Source organism: Lycorma delicatula, chromosome 1, assembly GCF_047948215.1.
Source record: "Lycorma delicatula isolate Av1 chromosome 1, ASM4794821v1, whole genome shotgun sequence".
NCBI lineage: Eukaryota > Metazoa > Arthropoda > Insecta > Hemiptera > Fulgoridae > Lycorma > Lycorma delicatula.
Genome location: NC_134455.1, coordinates 26,310,295 through 26,322,334, shown reverse-complemented (window position 1 = coordinate 26,322,334; position 12,040 = coordinate 26,310,295). Strand labels below are relative to the sequence as shown.

Sequence of the window (12,040 nt, the reverse complement as noted above, 5' to 3'; positions counted from 1 at the left end):
ACATTCTACTTTGCAATACAAAGAATTGTTCAATATAATATCTAGTTTGCACTCCATTATCGTAGAAAATAACTTTGTTAGAATTAGAGAAGTAGAAGTAATAAAATCCTTGGATAGTGGTGATTTTTTTAACAAGAAGTTATTTTTGTTTGAAATTCTATTGGTAAAATGTTTGGTTAATTTCAAACAGTCCAGTTTATGATGGTAAGTTTATGGTAATAAAAAGTTATGGATCTGTTTCTACACATACAGAATAAAATAAAATAAAAAATAAAAAAATTAAAAAAAACTTAAGATAAAAAAGTAATAAAAATGTTCATTGTGTTGTCACTTTTTTCTGCAAATTTAAAATATATTTTTGTCAACTTTAGCCATTTTAAGAAATCAAAGTGCAATTATTAGTGCATAATTAATTCAGAGTAGTTTATGTTAGTTTCAATATCAGTAAGTTCAATACTCTGCAAAGATCTGACATTTTGTAATTTCTCACATCATCCTTCTTATTAAAATATTTATATGTCAAGAGGTTGTATATAAATAGAACACATGATTTTGACTAAAATATTCACTCTTTTCAAGTACTTTATGTAGAACCTAATTATGATTAATCAACTGTGTTTCCAGTGCACACAAATTTTTTTAATGGCTTATCTGATCTGAGAATACAAGGTTAGCTAACTGTGCTAAATCATAAAATAATTCATTCAAATAAATCATAAAAAAGTTTATTATCATTATAAAATGAGAACAACTAAATTTGAATGTAGAGCACAATCACTCCGTGTTATATTGAAAGGCATGTCTTAATGCAGGTCTTGCAATGTCTCCTTTTAGGCACAGAATGGGAGAGAACTGCGTTTTGATCAATTGTGCATGAGTAAGCACTGCACTCGGTAACTACCAAACATATTTAGTGCTGTCCTAAGTGAGTTTCACACCTCAAATTGTTGGTACTTTTCCATTAGTTTTATTTAGCATTTTTACTTTTTATGATTTTTAGTATATTTTTATTGCAACAGTATAATCTTTTCCTCTATTATCTTTTTTTTATTTTAAGAATGATTGAATTTAATTATTGACTGTGTTTAGCCAATTTTCATATGTACGCAATGTGTATATTACTGTAGAGGAAACATTTTTATTTTAGTGTAAAAATGTGTTTTCTTTGTTCTACTATATTTTTATTTTATTTTTTATATGATACATATTATTTGTTTATTAAGTTTTTTTTAACTCATTTCAGAAAATGATTTTTATTGCTACTTTCCTAAGTTCACCAGATAAAAAAATTCTAAATACAGAAAAACTCATATGCAACTGCTATGAAAATTACTCAACATCATTAGTATTAGAAATGCCACCATTATTATATGATCAGTACCATAAATGAAACAGGTTTACATACAGAATTTTTATTAACATAATAAATCATGAACTATTTTTGCAGAAGTATAATTTTGTAAAATAATTACACTTCTTTTATTTAGCTAAAATCCCCAACATTATAATTTAAAACAATAATCTGTTAAGAGTGAACAGAGAGCAATATCAGCCAACACACACCATTTCCGAATTGCAAAGCAAAAGTAAACAATGTGTCGCTGCAATTCCTCAATAAATGTTACAACATGTGTTTAAGAGCACGCAACATCGTATTCAATTATGTAAATCACATAATGGAGACCACTTGCAACAACTATTAAAACTTACTCATTTTCCTACAAAATTGCATCACTTTTTGAACACTACATTAAATTCAATACTTCAACACCCATAATTTGCATTAAATATATACTTTATATGATTAGAATAAAAAACATGTATCTGTCTTTTCATTATATTAACACCATGAAATCAACAATAGCACATATCCTTGCCAATAGATATTTAAATAATTTCAATATCAATTATTCATGGACTAGTAAATTAAATTTTAAGACATACAGTGTTATAGTTCTAATTTTTTTTTAATTTAAAAAAAAATCTTTTTAAAATAAGCTAAATGTGAAATTGTTTTACCAACCGAAACAGCAGTCTGAAAATGAAGTAATAAACAGTAAAATTAAGTTAGCCATAACATTCTAATTATTAACTGAAAATAACAAGTTGAGTGTATTATACTGATATTATTATTAGAGTCCCTGCGAATACTTGACTGTGATTGAGTTAACTAATGAATAACTAATGAAGGTCAAGGTAATAATAATATTACCTTGATAAAATAATAATAACTAATCAAGGCTATTGACACTTCAATAATATGACAAATAAAATTATAAAAAAAAGATGATATAGCTTCTTTTCTTTAATCAATAAGAAACAACACAAGTAGATAACAATGTAGTTTTTAATTATTTTAGTTTATTGGTTTATTTTTGTAAATGCCATTGAAAAAAAAATAAATTGTAGCAAAATTTTAATTATTCTTAAATTCTCTAATTTAATTATTTACTATTTAATAACTATTTATTTATTTTAACTATTCTCTAATTTTTCGCTTAATTTTTTCAATTCTAATGGAGGTGGTACACCCAAAATGCTACAAGCAGCATCCAATTGTTCAATATTGTGATGTGGGTCAATGTATTACTCTTGGTCTTCGAATTCATATAGTTTTTTGTTCTGCTGAGAAAAAATACTTTTGAAACAATTAACACAAAGACTTTCCAGGAACTAAATTTAAATTCGGAAAAATGTGTTCTTTAAAAGCTTGCTCTAATGTTACTTATCTTAAGTTTTTCTTAACGTTTTTTTTTTATGAGTTATCAAAAGGTCACAACAGAACTGTCCATACAGGTGACTGAATTTTGACAAAAACGTTTTTTCATGATATTTACAAACACTAGAGAGATCTGAATTAACACATAAAAAAATAAGTTATTGGTTTTCATCACTAAATTCACAAATTGTAATGAGTTCTTTTGGTACTGTAGCATACACTGTTTTATTCAGTGCTACTCTTACACCTCATTCATACACTTCATTCACATAAATTCCTACAGAACATTGTTCTCCCATTGTTTTATGTGAAATTACTTGAAAAAAAATTAACTGATTTCATAATTTGCAAATATAATACTAGTAAGTAAAACATATTTATTTATTAAACTTCTAAACACAGGATGAAATTTTAGACACTCTGTAAAGATGTGAATAGGTCACTGATTAATGTTAGACTGACCAGTCTGTAAATGCAAAGCTAATTGATGCAACAAACATAAATCAAACACCTGTTATAACATGAACACAGCAGTTGAATGGTTCAAATAAGTATATTCCCACTACAGTAATAAGCATAAAAATATTAAAGTGCCAAGAAGACAAGAAACCCCTTTGAGTACTTATTTAGCGAGTCAAAATGGTATCGCTTTACAGGTTTTTCATGATGTTTGAGAGGTTATAACTTTTTTATTATACAATACACAGAAACTTTTTTATTTGCCCTAAAAATTTACAAAAATACTGTAGTTGTGCAGATTTAAGATTTTTATCACCAACCCCATCAGTTACTTGAAGCCAAAATTTGAATTTAAAAAAAAAAAATTAGTTTTCAATAATTCATAAAAATTTATGGGTAAGTATATCACCATTAATATTATTTATGGTAAAACTACTAACACACACCGACTTATAAAAAAATAATTCAAACTGTGTATGCCATCCCAGCCTCTTGAAAAAAGTGAAATTTCACACTTTTTCATGTTGAACTTTATTGGTAATTTTCTCATAGAAAGAAGAGAGATAGGTAAATAAACCACTGGACCGATACTTTACCTTGAGAAAATATGAATAAATTGCTTTTTCTTTCATCCTTCCAGAACTAATAGCTTTTAGTTGTGATTTTTTCCTGTAAACCCTTACAATTACAAAAATAGGTGTACACTGTAAAAAAAAAAATGGCTGCACAGGTAAACTGCTTAAATAAAAAATCTAAAAAACAAAAAATAGTTTTAAGGTGCTGAGACATGTAGGAAACAAGTGGGTAAGTTTCAATTTCTTTTGAATTGGTAAAGCAACCACCCTTGGGTTACTTCAAATGGATTGACCCTTAAGCAAATAAAAAAGCAGTTATAAAAATTACACACCTTTTACCAAGCAAAAAGATTTTTTCAATTCATAATTTACACGATTAATTTTGCAATAACTAATTAATAACAATACGCATCAATAAACGCTATTAGTTTGCTCAACAAATGAATGTAGTCGTTTAATTATCTAAATTATTTGTCCTCATATAAATAAAATTCTTCATGACACCCAAATTATGAAAGGTAATATAGTAAAATCTATTTAATAATACCCTCAATTCAACAGAATCTAGTATAAACAGAATTGTTGTCAAATTTCATGATTTTATTGCAGAATGAAGTAATTCTATGCAATTACTTGTTAAATTTCAATTTAATTCATTCTTTATATACCATAGTAAATATGCTTAAGATCGGGAAAACACAAGAATTAAATACTGGGAAGCAGGTTTGTGCAATGGGTGACCATGCAAGGTTAAAGTTTGCTCCAGCCTAGTCAACTAACTATCAATTTTATGAGTTATCAAGACCTGTTTGATGCTAATCCATTCTGTGAAGATAAATTACGGTGAAAGTTAGACTTTTGTGGAGAAAGAGGTTATGGATAAATTATCAAGGTATGGCAAAATTTAATACTATTTCAGACACGGCCAAATTTATTTAACCAGAAATATAGTCATTAAGAAAGAGACTACACCACATGTCCCGTGCTGTTAATCGTATGTATAACAGATATCAACTTATGAAGAGCACTCTGTCATCTTCAGTGGCTGACTCACAGTTCGATTCTTGATGACTATTAAGGTTTATTTATGGTTTACTCTTCTCTCTCTACAAAATTCTAACATTAACCCTAACCTCTCACCACAGAATGAATTAGCATCAAAACAGGTTGCCATTAGTCACAATACTGATTTCTAACTAACTAGAATACTGATAATGCAGCAAGGACTGAGTTTATACACGTCAACTATTGTCCAAACCTGTTTTCTGACATTAAGAGCTTGAGTTTTCCTGACCCTAAGCCTATCTACTATGGTATATTAAAGTAAGGAAAAAACTGCAGGTGACAAAGTATTTGCTCAGAATTACACAAAATGAGATAAAGCTAATCAATTAAACGTGAAAATTGGAAGAAAAATATAGGCTAATAACACAAAATTGATTTACGTAATTTTGAATCATGGTGTAAATATGGTAACCATATTCTTTATAACAGTACCATGCCCACTTCAATGAAAATATCCTCTGCCTACCATCCAGAAAGTTCTGAATTTGAATCCTTGTAGTAGACCTGGCATTTTTTGTCTACTAAAAATTTCATTTATAATCATAAAAATACCCAAATGGTAACTAGGTGAAAGTCTGCAATTGCAGAATTTGATGTAAATAAACAAAATTGATTTAAATTACTCCTTTAACTTACCGTGTAATGCAACCTGGTAACACAACTAAATTCTTTTTCTAGTACAAGATGATAAATATCCATTAGATTCTTTCATAAACAGTTTTTTTCCATTCCTTATTCTAATATAGCTATTTCTTTATATTTATATTCTTAATTAAATTTTTTGAGTATGCAATGGGCTTTTATTTTTTCTGGTTTGAAGTTTAAGCAAAATTATTTATTTTTTACTAAATTTCTAATCTTTATTTAATTTTCTGAAAAAACTTTCAGATGCAACTGTTAGTAATAATAATTAATATTTTATACAAGTTAAACAGTTCACTATTAATAATGGGTAATAACTTTGAAAATAAACTTTATAGTGCTGTAGAAAACATGAAAATTGTAAGCATGTTTATCCAAACATATTAAATGTTTGGAAGCAGAAGAAAATATACTTACTGGGTATTAGCATAACTCCATAACAGGGGCATAATAATTAATAAAGCAAAAATGTGTCCAACTTAAAAAGTAATTAGCAGGCGATATAAAATTCTGGATTTAGAACATGACTCATTTCATACGAAATTCATCATAATCATAAGCATAAATGTTAGCATAACTGTTGAAATTGGTAAATCAAGATTAAACAAAAATTTTCGTTAAACTCAAACAGTTTCAAAATAACATTTACACTTATAATGCACCCAATCACATTATTACAAACGGCAATAAATAACCAAAGACTAACGGCAGAAATCTGTTACCTACTGTTTGAGCATTAGTCTTTATCTTTAATGGGTGCCGATACAACATACAAGTCTTTACAGTTATAAAAAAAAAATAAATTTTACGGCATAATGTTAATAAAACAACGATCTCAAAAAATTAGGCTAACTTTAAATGTTAAATTAGTACAAACCTGATCTTCACGATTAATGTACAGTAAAACACCACAAATAACTGCAATTACAGGCAGTAACACACTAAAAATTAACGACGGATTTATCATCTGACTTAACTACAATGTTGTGCAATATCATCGACTGAAACCTTCGAAAGCGATTATCGATTATTATAACAGATCCGATACAATGACTGAGCTGAATTTTAACGGACAAAGGTTAAGCATCTAATCGATACAAAGATTTTAATTAATTTTTTCAATTACAAATATCTCTTAAATATATTTGTCTCCCACATATCTCTATTAACAGATTTTTTTCATTAACTGTATTCAAAAGGTCTTTACAATCATCTTACCGTTTGAAGATTGAATCGTTACAACACGTACTATAATTTGTTTTATGAAAGCGTGCTGCAAACCCAAACATAAAAGTATGATTTTAATTTAGCGCCATCCAACGTGAAAAAACACTTGTCTTTACTTTTAACATTAAAATGAAGTAAAAATAACTTTAACAATAAAAATTAGAAAATTGTGATAAAATTATATATTTACATTAAAAATGAAAAAATAAGAAAGAACGTTTTCATAATTTAAAATCAATTAGAACGGAAAAATAATTTATTAGAATACCTCAGTGTATTTCTTCAATACCCGATAAGCTGCTGTTTGTTAAACTATTATCATTGTTTCCCAAATTTATCACTATCTTCAATAATATTTTCACACAAACCATCCGCTTCCTGTGCCTTTTTTCTTCTTTAATTACATGTTGAATACAATTTGTCCAAGTATTAGCATGTGCTCTATTAAAACCTACCAATATATCTTTTACATCACAACTTATATGCTGTGTTATTAGTTCCAAGTTAGCCTTGTCTTGTGCTCATATTAATTCTAGAGTTAAAATTGGAGTGCCACGGAGAAAGATGCAACGGGATACAATTTTTTTGGATTTTGCTATTTCATCTACTTTAACAAAAATATGAATATATTTTTGTTTAATTGATTTTTGCTAATCTTATAAGTTCAACTTTTAACATTTTTCTTCAGTGTACGCAATTTTCTTCGATTTTTAACCATTCGGCAATTTCCCATTTTCAGAACGAAACGTTTGAATTTTTTTCTGTATTCAGGCTATGGTATGATGTAGTAATTTCTTCAGCAATTTTTTTAAATCACTACATAAAATTGTTACCATTCATTTTATCATGATACTTGAGAAAATCTAGATTGAAATACCCATAAACCACCATTCAAAAATCCATTTTCACTTCCTACATGCATTACTATTAAATGTTTACCTTTTCTAGCCGAGGTTTTCACCCCAGTTGACAAACCCTTCAAAAAAGCGTCTTTTGCGCTATTTATTTCTTTATCTACCCATTCCCTAACTGTATAATGCTGAAGCATTACAATTGATGTTACAATTACTAAACATCAATAACCAAGAATCAAAAAAATGTTTATTTGCTTATCATTGCAAAGCCATGATGCTAGATAAGTGATAGTTTACAGTACAATATTATACGCATAAAACTATAATTGTTTTGTTACTTACAAGTGCAAGTGACATAATGATTTAACCTAAACTGCTGAAATATAATTCATGTTTATATCTGCTGCACAGTTTAATGACACAAGGATTAGCCCATAATAACTATCTCCTTTTACCTAATATAAATTTAATGAAGGGAAGCTGTGAACCATTAAAAACAAAAAAAATGGCTTGAACCAGAACTAAAAAAATTTATTTGTTAAAGAATGGTGGCTGGTCAAAGTTTTGAATAATTACTACAGTTGAAAAAAAAATTAATAACTCATTGGCAAACTACCAATGGTTTCCAGAATTGTCTGGGTTGTTTTGATTATTGACTAAAATAAATCATTAAAAACACACTGTCAATTAAAATCAGCTGATAAATTGTAATCGGCTATTAACATAAAACCCTATAAAATAATAATAATCTGTTATTTTTTAAAAAAACAAATAAATAATATGTTAATAAATTGAATGAAATAAAAGAATGGTTTACTTTATTTACATTAAAATAAAATAAAAACAAATTAATATTTTGTTAATGTAAAGTATATTATTTGTTGCTGTCCTGTCAAGCCCGTACATTATTATGTCTATTATCTTCATTTTGTTAGTCTCTCCTACAGTTCATAAATAAGAGAGATCATATTATTTAAAACTAAATCGCTTTGATAAAAATAAGATAGAATTGATGTCATTGTATGATGAAGTTATTAGAAATTTCTGTTATGCAATTTGTTTATTCAATGAAACACATTCATATAGACCTTTATCAGTTCCTAACTTGACAGGTTTACTCAATAAATTTAGTAACACACTATGTCCCTCAAAGTGCAGACCTCCTCAACAGTATTGAATGAAAAGAGATGAAATAAATGTTAGTTCTTGGAAAAGTTATAATAGATTCAAGTAAATCGGTCAGAATTCCAGTTGAAAATGTTATATTTGTTGGTTCAGCACGCAAAATTGTCAAAACATTTAAGTTTTAGCTACGTGAAACACATTACTTCAAGAGCTCATTGAAAATGATCCAAACAGAAGACTATAATTATGAAACTATTCTATTGTGATGCATTGTAATCGAGATGGCTGGTTATCTATAATGTAAAATTATGTGCTTTTCCATGATTATGTACATTTTCTAAGCATGCTTCAGTTAAGTCTAATAATAGTGTGTAATGGATAAATACATATATCGACTGATTTTATTAAAGTCACACTCAGCATTTATTTAGAAACTTAATATTTTTAGTAAGGAGTTTATGAGGATTGAATCATTGGATTATTTTTTAACTGATTGGTCACTATATATGCTCAAATGCCTGGGTATGATGAAAGAAAATATGGTTTCAGAAATTATGGATCAAGCTGAAGAAAACTTATCAACCTTCCAACAAGATGGCTAATGTCAAATCTTTAATTACCTGCCTATTTAAAGGTTTATCAATACTTAGTTTAATAGGCAGTGGCTAGATACCACTAGAAAGTATTGAATGGCTGGCTCAATTAGCAAACTTCTCTTTTAGATTTTTTCTTTGTAGGTATATAAATTTCATTACATAAAATTAAATCTGCAAACCTTGAACAGAAATAGAGGATTGCAACTACATTTCATGCAGTACAACAAATGCTGGTTAATGATAGGTTAACTTTTTAACATAATTAAAATACAAACTAATAATTTTATATTTTTTGGTGCTGCCCTGATTCTCTCTGGCTAATAGAGTAGTAGTTCTTTTCAGCATGCAATCAATTCATGATGTTGTTATAAATCTGTAATCGTGTATTTAAAAAAAAATTAATTTGCTTTATGCATAATTATACATACTTTGACTAATGCATTTAAACTGTTAAATTCACATTACTGTGAAACTGAAAAAAAATTACTACATTAAAGCCTTTTAATGTAGTAAATTTTTTTTTTGTGAAAAATGTTTAATAATCTACAGATTTCACCATGCACTAATAATTTATTTAATTTAAAAAAAATGTTTATCCACTGATAAAAAATAATTGAAAAATATTTGAGATAAATTCCTCAAAAAAGTTGTTAAAGGCTGCACTTCACACTTACCATCACTGTCACAATTCTCATGGTTTTCTAACTTTGGCATTGAACAAGTTCTACTGTAATTTATATTTCATTAATTACCTTCTAATTTTTCATCTGGCACTTAAGATGTACAATCAAAAATTAAATATGAAAAATATAATATAAAAAGAATAATTATAAATATAATAAAATAAATATCAAGAAAAATTTTCTGATCATCAATTTTCTCAGAATTAAATTCAGTACATGTTTTAATAATAAAATTTACTAATTTATTAGTCATTTAACAAAGTTATTACACATCAAACTAAAAAAAAAAATGTGTTTCTGTCAATGAATTTTTTTGATTTACATTGGATATCATGAAAACTACAGTTAATATAGTTCTGGGACCTATTTTATTCGATTTTCAGGTCAAAAAAAATACATAAGAAATTCATATGTATGAAACACTGGTATGTATGTATTATGAAAATTTTAAGGTATTATACAAGGGGTAAAATTTCAGTTTTATCTCATTTCACTGGGGGAACTTAATTCATTTTTTGCTAGATGTAACTTGACAGTGTTTTTGGACATATGTATGTATGTATCTTCTTTCCTTATTTCAAGTTTTAGAATCAGTTCCCAAATTATTTTCCTTAACTCCTAAATCATTTGTTTATATATATATATATATATATACAAAAAGATAATAGTTTTTGTTTCTTGTAAGCTAGTTTCCTGAAGGATAAACACTAACAAACTTTATGGTAATATTTTTTTAGGGGTTTCTTTCATTATTATTATGCATCAAATATGATTTTAAATATTGCTTATAAAAAATATCTTCCAAGAAATTAATAACAATATTAATGATAAAAATAATGGAAATTATTATTATGATGGATAAGGAAAAATAAATCCATAACCTTTATTTTTCTTACATAAATATATTTTTTTGTCAATATACTGATTACAAAACAGATGAATGTTTTGTTAGAAAATGATTATAATTTTATATTTTTTTTTGCTGGTGCTAACTGTGTGTTAATGATTAATTTAAATAAATATACACCCAAACAGTATGAAATTTTATATATAAATATTTCATTAATAAGTTTCTTCATCCTATATATATATATATATAGATGTTATAACAATCCTCTATATATATAGGATTGTTATAACATCTAGTTGTGCATCTCCACTTTTGATTGCAATCAACTGAACGAAAAGTGCCCAAAAAAAAAAAAAATTAGATTTTGAAATTTTTCTCAACTGCAATAATAAGCCCTCATCATTGAGAGCTTTTCAACTACATATCATAAGTGGTACTTATTTTCATTGGTTCTAGAGTTACAGCCAAATGAAATATTTGAATCTTACAAGGCAAGGGGAATGCACATCAGTTCAAATCAATCAGACTTTATCTCCTTTTTCTTTAATTTAAATATATTGATTTATTAATAATTATTAACCTCTGATTGTAAAAAAAGTATGATAAATAATAATTCAATTAAAAAAAAAAAAAATGAAAAAAATATCAGATGTTATTAATGATATAAAATTTTATGTACTTTACATTTAAAAAAAATATGTATATGTAATTTAACAGGTGTACAAACAAGTCAAGTAGTGTCAACATCAGATTTAAAAAAAATAATAAATACTTAATTGATATTAATTATATTTAAGAACTATTACAAATTAATTTTTCTGTTTTTTCATGTCCACTCTTTTTTCATTCATTATATTTACTAAGTCATATGTTTTATTATTATTTTTTTAATAATAATAATTTTCTATTTTCAGGGTATAATTAAAATATTTATGTCCTACCTCTATGAATTATGAGACCTTTCCGTTGGTGAGGGGGCTTGAGTGCTCAGTGATGCAGAGTGGCTGGACCGAAGTGCAACCATATCGGAGAGGTATCTGTTGAGAGCCAAACTAAGGAATGATTCCTGAAAGAGTGCAGTAGCTCTTTCCTCTTTCAGTAGTTGTTAAGGGCATAGGTCAGGATGACTTAAACAGCCATATCAACATTATTCAGTCCACTGAGTACTGTGCAGCTGAAAGCAATGGAAAACTACAGCTGCTTTTTTTTCCAAGAAAATGTAGCTCTGCATTTTCATATAGCAAT

At 27.1% G+C, this 12,040-nt stretch overlaps 1 protein-coding gene across 3 annotated transcripts in view; it reads right to left on the bottom strand.

Annotated features, from left to right (window-relative positions):
- Gtpx (Glutathione peroxidase homolog with thioredoxin peroxidase activity) overlaps positions 1-6,497 on the bottom strand; it is a 77,240-nt gene extending 70,743 nt beyond the window's left edge. Inside the window, exon 1 of one of the 3 annotated variants that reach the window (XM_075380852.1) lies at positions 6,338-6,497. In XM_075380852.1, coding sequence (XP_075236967.1) covers positions 6,338-6,427 — 90 coding nt within the window. In that variant the 5' untranslated portion in view covers positions 6,428-6,497. Of the gene's footprint in view, positions 1-5,877; positions 5,925-6,337 lie in introns of those variants that run through there. The other 2 variants (XM_075380928.1, XM_075380778.1) reach the window with 2 other exon arrangements.
- Positions 6,498-12,040: the final 5,543 nt, after the last annotated feature.